Consider the following 12,576-nt stretch of genomic DNA (forward strand, 5'->3'; position numbering starts at 1 on the left):
TCAGGGTTACAGGCCCCTATGTGTGTGCAGGGTAATGGGGTTTGGAGGTTTTTCTTGACCAGAGGTCTCCTTCTTAAAGCGTAAAGTTCTGGGACTATCTAGCCATCCGAGGGTTGAGTTTTTTTTTTAAACAGATTTCACACACACCCACTCATGCCTCGGTTAGTTCTACACACACTTAACCAAAGCTCATCTCCTTGACAATCACACTTACATATGGCCACATATCAACTATGTGTTCGCAATCGCAGCGAGAATGGCATCAACAAAGTTCCATGTGAAAACTAGAAGCTTGCAATAATACGTCGGAAAAAAGCAACGACAGGGGTTTTCGCTGGCCTCTGTCGTCTCGCACCCTGTTAACTTCATGATTGGCTTAAGGAATCCACCGGCTATTGACTTGATCATTTATTTTATCAAATGCATATGCCTTGCCTTGCGAGTTGACTTGAATTGGTGCTAGACTGCGAGGACAACAGAAGCCAGAGTGTAGCATTCGTCGTCATCTGATGCGTCTTTCACGGCAAAGATACTGCCCTCGTCACATTTCTCTTTTCTCCCCTCCTCGATGACAGAATGACAAAGAATTAAACGTACTACTTGTTCTTGTTCAATAATTCTTGTTGCTTGAATACTTTGCAGTGTCTCCAAAACAAGAGGGAGTATCATTGAGCAATAGTATATGCAAGCACATTTAATCACTAGTGTTACTTAAGGGAAAATCGAAATAATGTATATGTTGTCTCTATTTAAGAATATACTCTATGATGTTTAAGCCGAAACACTTACACTGTCTTGCATTGCCGTTCACGAAGAATGGCACTTAAAGTTAAGATGCAGTAGATTGTGTATATTTCTGAATGGACAGAGTGATAATTGATGTCATCAATGTAGCATCATTAACTGTTTGTTAAAACATCATGACAGCAATATTAGTACTACTCTGTATGACAGATTGATGTCAACTCAGTTTGGTATACAGCCAACTACCAACATTCTGTTGAGCTCCAATAGATTATATATGTCATCACCTTGCTTAATTGGCCTGATGAGTTGATCAATTCATATTGTTTTGCACCTCCGATCCTGTTGTTCAGGCACCTGAAAACCCCTAAGTTCTTCCTCTAAAGCTGACAGCAGTACTCACATGCATGTTTCCCCTCCCCTGACCTACTGTAGCGTGTTTGCACAGGTGCCTATTAACCTCCGATTTAAACACGTCGCAATCACAGTAGGTTAGGATATAGATGCCTTACAAAAACAAAAACTAAAAAATAGGTGACTGAACTATAGCATCGCCCATTATGATCGCAGGCACAAACTAGCAGTGTGAATATTGAGTACCTACCCACCACCTGGTATAGATTCAGACGTTCAGTTAGCACCTGTCCCATGAATCTTTTCTTTTTCTCGGCCGGGTCAAATGAATCATGGCAGGACTGCACAACAGAATAATGAACGAATGTAACAGATCGAACAATCGACAACATGATTAGTCTCTTCTGTCGTGATATAACAGAGACATTAATTCTCTCTATATATATACGTAAGCTCGAGCATTGTTTTATCGCACATCCATTCCAGCCACATCGATATATCCTTACTTCTTCACATCTCACAGAAAAATCAAAGAGAGATCGAGGGTGTTTGCATTGCTAGGACTAATAATGGCGAGTAATAGCGTGATCACCATCCTGGCCGTCGTGGTTGCTTTGCTTGCGGTGGCGAGTGCTGTGTTGGGGTTCATCGCGCAGGCCACAAAACTCAATGTAAGCATGCATGCAATGCATGGGTGAGAATGAAATCCATCTTTATAAATATTTCTGTTCTCCTCAATCTTGCATCATCTATGTTTGCATGCATGTTGCAGCCGGATGAGATCCAATTCCACGAATCCTCCGGCGTGTGCGCCTACCCAGACAAGCCAGCTTACACGCTGGGTATATGCGCGTTGCCCCTACTAGTGGCGGCCATGGTCATCTCCACGGTGGCCGGCGGCTGCTTTGGCGGCTGCTTTGGCTGCGTCAAGCCACACGGCGGCGCCGCTTCCGGGTCCCGGCGGGTCAAGGGCGTCGTCTGCTGTGTCGCCTCATGGTGAGTCGTCGCGTGGGCATTATAGTGGCATATGACAGCGATCGATCGATTCCTGTACATGCATGCATGTATGCAGGATAGCGGCGGCGGTGGCAGCGGCGGACTACGTCAAAGGCGTCAGGTGGAACGCGGCCACGACGCGTGACGCCGTCGCCATGGGGCTGTACGAGTACGGGTGCCACTACCTCAAGGGCGCCGTCTTCGCGACAGCGGCCGTGCTGACCCTCGTCGCCGCCGCGCTCGGGATCAGCTCCTTCACCATGATTCTCACGCCGGCGCCGGCGTCGGCACCAGCAGCTGAGGCCGAGCCCAAGCACGACGGCCAGCAGTCTGCTTCTGCTGCTGCTCCTCCTCCTCCTCCTCAGGGTCAAGCACATGCACAGGTGTAGATGACCCTGACAAGACATGCGAGTCGGGTGTTCATTCGTGCCAACTACTGCAATGTTGATTCCGATCGGTGATTACATTTGGTGCCTTATATGTGTATGTGTCAACTTTACCTCTGAGTTTGTGTCCTTGCGTGTGTGGAATAATCCTCGAACGAATGATTATATATGTACCATAGTCCATAGATATTAACAGTGCTGCATTGGTGGTGTACTACAAAGTATCATCACACTACTGTAAACGTCAAATTTGCCGAGTGTTTTTAGGTTTGCCGAGTGTATTATCTCGGGCACTCGACAAACAAGTTCTTTGCCGAGTGCTGCGCTAAAAACACTCGGCAAAAAAAAAAAACACTCGGCAAAGAGGAGGTTTGCCGAGTGTCAAAAAAAAAAACACTCGGCAAAGTGGGGGTTTTCTTTTTTACACTCGGCAAATAAATAAAATCTTTTTTTAGAAAGAAAGAGAAGAAAAAAATGAAAAAAACTTTGCCGAGTACCCAGATCTAGGACACTTGGCAAAGAAATAAAATCTTTTTTCTGAAAAAGAAGGAGAAGAAAAAAAATAAAAAAAATTTTGCCGAGTGTCCAGATCTAGGACACTCGGCAAAGGAAAAAAAATACTTACTGTGTAAAAAAGAGGCAGGAAAAAAATAAAAAAACAAGCTTTGCCGAGTGCCTCCCATCCCGCACTCGGCAAAGCAAAACTCCTATAACCCGGCCGCACCCACGCGCACCCCCCACCGCCGGCCCTTCTCCCCGCACACCCCCTCCCCTTCTCCCCGCACGCGCACGCGCCGCGCCGTCCCCTCCCCTTCTCCCCGCCGGCGGCCCCTCCCCTTCTCCCCGCACGCCCCCTCCCCTTCTCCGGGCATGCGCCGCGCCGCCCCCTCACCTTCTCCCCGGCGCCGCCCCCTCCCTCCTTCCCCAGATCCGGCGGCGGCCCCTCCCCTCCCGGCCGGATCTTGGCCACCCCTCCTTCCCCCGGCCGCCGCTCCCTCCCCTTCTCCCCGGAGCCCCCCTCCACTCCTTCCCCAGATCCGGCGGCGGCCCCTCCCCTCTCGGATCCGGCGGCATCCCGGCGGCCGCCCCTCCCCTCTCCCGGATCCGGCGGGTGGCGTGCGGCGTGGCGGGCGGGTGGCGTGGTGGCGAGCGGCGTCCGGCGTGGAGCGGTAGCTGGCGTGGCGGCGCGGTGGCCGTGGTGGGCGGCGGCCAGTGGCAATTTGTTTTTTATTTCTTGCAAAAAATGTTTGCCGAGTGTTTTTTGGACACTCGGCAACGTCTTCGCCGAGTGCCCGACGAAAAACACTCGGCAAAGTTAGTTTGCCGATGAATTTTTTGCTGAGTGTCCTTTACCGAGTGTTACACTCGGCAAACCCTTTGCCGAGTGTATTTGTGGCTTTGCTCCCGTTCCCTGTAGCGTCAGTTCCTGTTGTTGGTCACGCAGATCGATCACTAGTTTATTGTTTCACCATTTCAGGCTTCAATCTAGTTTAAAAAAAACAATTTTGCTATGACATTTTGAAATGGACTAGGCATGAGAGCTGCCAACTAAATTGAGAAAACAGGGAGGCATAGACCGGACAAACAGTAGGCTTACAACATAAAAACAACAACTACAAAAACTAAGATAACTCAAACAACAACAACCTGCTTCCACCATGAGCAAAAACAACACCACCAACAACAACTACAGAGACAACATCTAACCAAGACCAAAGAAAATTTTGCCACCACATCCCAGAAAGCATGACATTTTAAACCTATCTATGGGTCTTGCATTGTATCCTTGTTGAGCTTCATATCATTCCCAATATCATTCCCAACACGCTGTGGAGTGCAAGGCATGCACTTTGATTAAATGGCGATCTATATTGTAGGAATTGTAATGACGTCTTACTATGCTTGTCAATGGTAGGAGACAAATTTGTTGGTTCTGATGTGCATGTCCGGTGTGTACAAAGAGGACCTTCACATCATTCATCCAAGTTGTAGCGGTGAAAGAAGACGTTGCCTCTATTAATGGATCCTCTGTCAACCAAGGATCTTCTACCTTGACTTCTTGGGTAGTGACAAAGATGGTGTCCTCAATTGTCACTTGTGCATCTCGAACAACTTCCTCATTATCACTAATCAGATGTATCATCCACTAGAACACCACCTCAGCAGAAGTGGCAGCCCGAAGCCATGTCTGTTCTTTCTTCTTAACATTGACCTACTCAATGGGCATATTTTGGTGAATCTTTTTGTCAAACGGCCTTGTGCCAACTCTCTCTAGCCATCTCATCGATGGTCTGCAGTGTGTCAAGCCCTCCTCTGAGGTCCACTGTGCTTCACATGCATATCAGTCTTCGGATCAATAGCTGACGCACACTGAAGATTGATAAAAGAAAATATTTCTTTTTTTATTGATTAGGGAAATAATATTCTACGATGCTTTATTGATTGGACCATGGGCCTTAAATATCAGTCATAGAGTCCTACTGCAGCGGTACTACATTACGTGATTTACCGTTGTTACATATAGTATCATATACGTCAATACCTCACCCTCTCTCTTTTGCTCCTTTCCTCCCCTAATCGTGCCCCTCCATGGCCACCGATACTTGGTCACAAGTGGTTGTCTAGCTGGTGTAACATAGTGGCAAGGAGGGCTCGCGCAAATTAAGCAAGGGGTCCACGGGTTCTATATGCCTCACTTCTAAAAACACTTAGTAGGCAACTGTAAATTAAAACTGCCCGAAAGTTACAAATTAGATGCTCATGATTGAGTTGGGATGGAACTAGTTAATGTCAGCATGAATCATGGCTGCCCCTCACAATGAAATTATTGTAATACGTTTAGAGAACACATATATATTGAAAGATATAATAGCAATTTATACTTGAATACATACTACTTCAGTTGTTGACCCCTTGTTAACATGCGCTCAAGTTGTGCTGTTGCCTGTAGGCCCAAAGCCTATCTCATGCAGGTCCATGCCCCTTTTTGGGTGACAATGCCTCAATGGCAGTACCCAAAGGCCACGCAGCTTCAACGTAGTACTCTCCATGCTTCACCTTGATACCAATGTGACCTTTTTTTTTTGACTTCAGGCCTACACAAGCACACAACAATCACATGAATTACATATATACATGCATGATGTGTAACATCATATTTTACTACAAAGAAGTTTCTTGCATGTGGAGTAAATAATATTCAGAACTAATTCTCTACTAACCGAAACCATCTATGAGTAATGTGTACTGGTAAGTAAGATCCATGCACAAGTATGGCACATGGATGTCCTGAACACTGGGGTATGCAGCTTTTGCTTCTTTAACACTCATTTGGCAAACCTTCTTTGCAACAACTCTGAACGCAGAAGGGGTCAACTTTGCACTGGGGAATTTTCCGTCTATGATCCCAACCTTTTCATATGGAGAAGAAAATGTGTTAACATACATACTGTGGCTTGCAGACATTCCAATTACATATCGATCATAATTTGGGGAATTATTAGTTTTAATTAATACCTGTGCGGCCAAAAAGTGAAAGCTTGATGCAAGGTAGAGGTTGTCCTGGCCAGCTCCACCTCCCCCATTCCACACACCATTGAAGGTGCAACTCTTTGTGTTACATGGGGCACTCAGGTTTAGTGCCTTAGTTATCTCTTCCCTACATTTTTCATACACTGCTCCTTCGGGTGAGGCGGTTGCATCGTATTGCTGCCCATTGTATGTGTAGTTACCTTAAAAAAGAGAGGGAACATTACATTTGAAATTTATAAAATTCTTGAAATAAAAATACAAATGAAATGCTTGTATGAGCAAGGTCAACATACACACCTTTGAATCCACGCAGCATGCAGAAACTAAATTGTCCACCCTTTGCATTTAGAATCTTTGCTCGAGCTGCAAAAGCACCATAGTTTAAGTAGCTGCAAGAAAAATTAAAGGTTCTCGGTGACCATTCCTTGTATATGTCGCCTTATGATTAATAAAGTTGCACAAGCTAGCCTTTTATCCAAGCTAATGTGATGAATTCATACCTGTGAGCATAGATGTTGTAATCTTTTCCTTTAAGATACTCTTTTGTAACATAGCGTTCATTTCCACCTGGTACTTTAGGAGCCTTTGCGGCCTCATTTGCAGAAATGGCATAGGCCATTTGCAAAGATCCACCTCCCATGTCAACAACACCAACCGTCTAGGAGAAATCCCCTCCCAGTTTGTCCAACAGATAATTTAGAGCAACCTACACATCAAATACCATACACTAGCAAATTGTAACAATAGACATATATATATATGCAACAAATAATGTATAAAAAACTAAGCCATACCCATAGATAAGACCCTTCTTGATATCCTTCAATAACATTGATCCAGTTAGGGTTGTATTGGAATTGGCTCTTGGTGTGGACAAGATCCCTAACCTGTATGTAATTTGGAATATCTTCAATTAGTCCATCGGTTAATATATATTGTCATGTTCATGCCTGTTATGATGGTGTGTGCCAAGTGCTGATACAAAACCCGTAGGTAATTGAGATGCAATATATTACCGCCTCAAGAATCTTATCCGCTTGTTCGTCTCCGATAAGTCTCAACAGTTGCCTGAAGATTCGATTGGTACCATAAAATAAAACATTAGGGATATACAAAGAACCTTTTGATATTGCTAATTCTGGTGGATAAATAGCTTCACATCAATTTTGCTTTCATTAGTTTTTTCTTCGGTTTCGTGTTATATATGTAATAAAAAACTGTAAGAGGTCATACTAGATGCAGTATTCAAATTCATTCTAGTGCACAATTGTTTTTAAAAAAGAAGAAGTGTGATGATCCATTTGTTTGTAAGTAGACCACATCACCTATAATGATACCGCGTCAACTGGTGACTAGAGTCGAGAGAGGAGAATATGCATTTCATAAATGATCTTCAATTATATCTACAGTGTTACACTTAAGAAAAAGATAGGAATTTTTTTTTCACATACTCCTAGCTTAAGAGGGGTTTTCTCCATTAGCTGCGAAGGGACAACCCTTTTGGCCTTCTTGATAAGAGGTAGTATGGAGTTTGCGGCCTCTTGGGGTTGCCCCGCATATGAGCTTAGCCCAGGTTTCACCTGCACCAACAAATTAACAATGTTGAGGACATGAATGATGTTACATTATCTATCGAAATCCCTGCATATATGCATTGTACTACCTATAGAAAAAAATCGATAGAGACAGTCCTCACGGGATATCTGTGGGCACCTATCACTAATTGATGACACGTGTGCATGTAAAATTATCTAACACACATGTGTATGGACGATTTTACATACACACGTGTCGTGAATCCATACTCCTAGCTTAAGAGGGGGGTTTTCCATTAGCTGCGAAGGGACAACCCTCTTGGCCTTCTTGATGAGAAGTAGTATGGAGTTTGCGGCCTCTTGGGGTTGCCCCGCATATGAGCTTAGCCCAGGTTTCACCTGCACCAACAAATTAACAATGTCGAGGACATGAATTATGTTACATTATCTATCAAAATCCCTGCATAAATGCATTGTACTACCTATAGAAAAAAAATCGATAGAGACAATCCTCACGGGATATCTGTGGGCACCTATCACTAATTGATGACACGTGTGCATGTAAAATTATCTAACACACATGTGTATGGACGATTTTACATACACACGTGTCATGAATCCATGGTAGGTGCCCACGGTACATTGTAAGGACCATCAAACCAAATTTTCCCCATCTACAGCTCATTGCTCAATCAGTAACAATAACATATATCTTCGGCTCGACTGGCCAGGCGGTGAGGCTTAAGGCCTCAGCCTGCCGACCGGAGTTCGAGCCCCGGTGGGGGCAGAATATCCGGTACCCACCCAAAAAAATCCCCTCGCTGTGCACGCGAGCCTGGTGACTGCGTCGGCTCCGGCCTGATGATCTGTCCCGGTTCACTCAGCCCTTCGGGGCATATGCCAGGGTTCGGGGGTTTTCTCGACCGGGGTCATACGGTCCCTTCCTATGACATTGCCGTGAGGACGGTTCTTCCCTCACCGGTCGAGTTTTCTTAACATATATGTTTACTCTCGTTAGAAGTGTACACACTATACATGCACTGGCAGCTTTTGTTCTTGTACTACCGGCCAAAAGAAAACGGGAGAGGAAAAAAAACGGGTTCATCGTTCTGCTATGATGAGGCTATACCTTGGCGAAGAACTCGATGGCGTGGCCAATCCCGACGAGGTCCATCTTGTTGTCGAACCTGAAGACGTGCATCCGGGTCCCCGTGCTGCCGACGTCAAAGATCACAGCGTACCTCCCCAGCCCAGCCGCCGCGCCACATTAATACTCTCCGCCGCTGGCTCGTCGGCGTCGTCCATGACGAGGAGGCCCGCCTTTCGACCAAGCACCACATCGGCAAGGATCACGCTGCTGGGGTACAGGGAGGCTAGTTGCAGGAGGAAGAGGAGGAGCACTACTGCTGCCACCACTACCGGAATGCCTAGCTTTGCCGTGTGTCCACGGCACACGGCAAAGCCCAAAAAATACTCGGCAAATGGCACTCGGCGTACACAGTGCCGGCAAAGGTTTCTTTGCCGAGTGTTTTCTATCGTGCACTCGGCAACACTCGGCAAATATTTTTCCAAAAAAAACAGCACCACCACGCCAGCCCCTCCACCAACAGCGCCGCCGCCATCGCCGGCGAGCTCATCGCCTCCTCGCGCTCGATTTGCTCGCGCAGCTCCTGCGCTTGCCACCACGCCCACCGCCAACATGCCAGCCGCCGCCACGCCTGCGGCCGACACGCCCGTCGCCACCACGCCCGCCGCCAACACGCCACCACCACCACCACGTCTCCCGTCGACGCCACGCCACCACCACCACCACGCCTCCCGCCGATGCCACGCCACCACCACCACCACGCCGCCACCAGGAGAGAGAGGGGGAGCGGCGGCGGCTGAATCCGGGGAGGAGGAGGAGGGGAGGGGCGGTGCCCGGATCCGGAGAGGGAGGGGAGGTGGGCCGTGCCGGAGAGGGAGGGGAGGGGTGCGCCGGAGGAGGGGAGGGAGGGGAGCGGCGCGGCGGCGTCGGAGAGAGGGCGCGGGCGGGAGGATCTGGGGAGGAGGCAGGGGAGGAGGGAGGGGAGGAGGGAGGGGAGCTGAGGGCTGGGCAGATCTAGTGAGGGGAGGGCGGGGCCGCACCGGAGAGGGAGCGGAGGGGGGCGCGGCGGAGAGGGAGGGGAGGGCGGGGCTGCGCCAGCGCCGGAGAGGGAGGAGGGGAGGGAGGGGAGGGGGCGTGCCGGAGAGAGAGGAGAGGGGCACGTCGGCGCCGGAAAGGGAGGAGGGGAGGGAGGGAGGGGGCGGCGGCCGGGGAAGGAGGGGGTGGCGCCGGCGAGAGGAGGGGAGTGGCGGGCAGGGAGAGGGGAGCGGGGGCAGGGAAGGAGGGGGTGTGCGTGCGTGTTAAGTGTGCGGCGGGCGGGGCTTTGCCGAGTGCCCTGGATCTGGCACCCGGCAAAGCAGTGTTTGCCAGAGTGTCCTAGATCTAACGCTAGGCAAAGTTTTTTTATTTTTTTTATTTTTCTCATTTCATGGAGGGACACGTGGCGCGATGTTTGTCGAGTGTCGTAATTTGCCGAGTGTTTTTACCATATTTGCCGAGTGCCGGAGTTTGCCGAGTGTTTTTCAGTAGAATTGCCGAGTGTCAGAATGTTTGCCGAGTGTTTTCTAGTAAGACACTCGGCAAACAGATAGTTTGCCGAGTGTCAGAATATTTGCTGAGTGTCTTTAGTTTGGCACTCGGCAAAGAGATGGTTTGCTGAGTGTCCGAGAAAACACAGTGCACAGGGGCTGCCATTGCTAGCTACGCTGCTAGCTACCGAGTGCTGAGTGCTCTTGACCTCTTGTTGATCCATGCAAGTGGTACCCCTGCTGGCCTTCTAAACTTTCGCTCATGGGAGGTTTTTACATGGGAATGAACGACCTCACATGTTACAGCCATGTCCCATGTGTAACTTACAGGTATATATGCTTTTTTTTTTCGCGACCATGCCATAGCTACCACGGTATATATGATCATTGCCTACGCAAGCTATGTTACACAATTTGCTCTGCATTTCACGAATCTCTCATGCTTGCATACCACGTTCATGTTTAATTACGTATTTTTCCCTTATATGAACTTTATTAACTGCATTAAGAAAAATGCATTCATGTCTTTCTGGCTTTCCATGGTGGGTCTTACAAAAGGATCATGTGCTCGAGAACAAAGTGGATGCCTTTAATTTCGTTTGTTTATGAGCAGCTTATTAGAAATTCAGCTTACCTTGCCTTGTGCTTCACTGTGATCTTCTATGTGAGATTACAAGGTGTATAGTTTATATTACTGAAACGCGTGTCTGGAATAATCCTTGTGTGCGTTTGCTTTCATTTCGTGGATCTGGTAATGTTTTTCAAATCTCAAAGCTTCTTGTTTCAACAAAATCAAAATTGGATCTCTAACTTTAGTTTCTCTAATGTCCTAAAAAAAGAATCTAGAGTTGTAAAAATCAGATCCCTTTAGTTTTTTTTTTCTAATTTGATACCCAAAATAAAATTTGAAAATTTGGAGTTACCCAAAATATCTAAGGATTTAAAGTATTGGTTTTTGAATTATGTCATTTTGAAATCTAAAATTGACAAACTATTCCATGAAATTGTGCTCATACAAGGGGTCGAATTAATGGTCATTTGGGCCATTTAAACAATATTTAAACAGTAAATGATGTTCAACCTTGTTGTTTAGTCCCTAAAAGTCATAAAAATATATTTTCTATAATACATATTTTTAACATACAAAAATGTGTATACTTTCTTGTATATTTGAACTTTACATATATAAATATAAATATGTATATTTAGTAGTACTATACAAAATCGTTTATACTGTTTAACTCCATAAACACCATATAAATGGTCTGAACAGTAAATAAATGGTGATCGGTTGTTTACCATTTATTAGTTAGGATAACACCATTTTCAAGAGACAAACAGTAGAAGTCCTTATTAATACCTACAACTAACAAAAGTTAATATTTTTTATGCTTTTTCTCTTTAAGAAAAATGCATGCATGTCTTTCTGGCTTTCCATGGTGGGTCTTTTTACCAAAAGGATCATGTGCTCCAGAACAAAGTGGATGCCTTTAATTTCGTTTGTTTACGAGCAGCTTATTAAAATTTCAGCTTACCTTGCCTGGTGCTTCACTGTGATCTTCTATGTGAGATTACAAGGTGTATAGTTTGTTACTGATATACTGGAATATTAATCCTTGTGTGTGCGTTTGCTTTCATTCAATTCCACGGGGCTTTACTCCCCTGAAATTTTCTAATGTTTTTTCAAATCTCAAAGCTTGGTTGTTTCAACAAAATCAAAATTGGATCTATAACTTCAGTTCTTCTAATGTCCTAAAACAAGAATCCAGAGTTGTGAAAATCAGATTCCTTTATTTTTTTCTAATTTGATATCTAAAATAAAATTGTGAAAAAATGGAGTTACTCAAAACATCTAAGGATTTAAAGTATTGGTTTTTGAATTATGTCATTTGGAAATCTAATGCTGATAAACTATTCCAACAAAGTGTGCTCATATACATGGGGTCGAATTTTAGGCACGGTTCTCCTAAATGGTCATTTGGGCCATTTAAACAACATTTAAACAGTAAATGATGATCAACCTTGTTGTTTTAGTCCCTAAATAGTCGTAAAAAATCTATTTTCTATAATACATATTTTTTTATATAAATGTGTATACTTTCTTGTATATTTTAACTTTACATATATAAATATGTATAGTAGTGCTATACAAAACCGTTTAGACTATTTAACTCCATTTAAACAACATATAAATAGTTTGAATAGTAAATAAATGGTGATCGACTGTTTACATTTGTTATTTAGGATAACACTATTTTCAAGAATCAAAAGACAAACAATAGAAGTTCTTATTAATACCTACAACCAACAAAAGTTAATTATTTTTATGTTTTTCTCTTTATTCATTTTTTAACACAATACGAGTATAGATATACTCTATAATCTCTATCCAGATATGGTAAACTTAACAATTACTC

General features: G+C 45.1%; 2 protein-coding genes and 1 pseudogene across 2 annotated transcripts; 2 read left to right on the top strand and 1 right to left on the bottom strand.

The window, feature by feature from the left end:
• The first annotated feature begins 1,667 nt into the window (after positions 1–1,667).
• On the top strand, positions 1,668–2,483 carry LOC136502899 (uncharacterized). The gene is made up of 3 exons (XM_066498150.1): positions 1,668–1,769; positions 1,871–2,094; positions 2,171–2,483. Exons 1-3 carry the CDS (start codon positions 1,668–1,670, stop codon positions 2,481–2,483), a joined length of 639 nt encoding a protein of 212 aa, XP_066354247.1.
• A 2,961-nt stretch (positions 2,484–5,444) lies between these two features.
• Positions 5,445–9,168, bottom strand: LOC136502900 (probable apyrase 3; annotated as a pseudogene).
• Positions 9,169–9,245: 77 nt separating this feature from the next.
• On the top strand, positions 9,246–9,935 carry LOC136502901 (uncharacterized). The gene has a single exon (XM_066498151.1). It carries the CDS (start codon positions 9,246–9,248, stop codon positions 9,933–9,935), a length of 690 nt encoding a protein of 229 aa, XP_066354248.1.
• The last annotated feature ends 2,641 nt before the right edge of the window (positions 9,936–12,576 follow it).

The sequence above is a fragment of the Miscanthus floridulus genome, chromosome 14 (genome assembly GCF_019320115.1).
Source record: "Miscanthus floridulus cultivar M001 chromosome 14, ASM1932011v1, whole genome shotgun sequence".
In the NCBI taxonomy this organism is placed as follows: domain Eukaryota; kingdom Viridiplantae; phylum Streptophyta; class Magnoliopsida; order Poales; family Poaceae; genus Miscanthus; species Miscanthus floridulus.

Coding starts and splice junctions, on each gene's coding strand:
- LOC136502899 (XM_066498150.1), top strand. CDS start 1,668: ATGGCGAGTAATAGCGTGATCACCATCCTGGCCGTCGTGGTTGCTTTG. Junction 1,770..1,870: donor CGCAGGCCACAAAACTCAAT/GTAAGCATGCAT, acceptor TGCATGTTGCAG/CCGGATGAGATCCAATTCCA. Junction 2,095..2,170: donor GTCTGCTGTGTCGCCTCATG/GTGAGTCGTCGC, acceptor GCATGTATGCAG/GATAGCGGCGGCGGTGGCAG.
- LOC136502901 (XM_066498151.1), top strand. CDS start 9,246: ATGCCAGCCGCCGCCACGCCTGCGGCCGACACGCCCGTCGCCACCACG.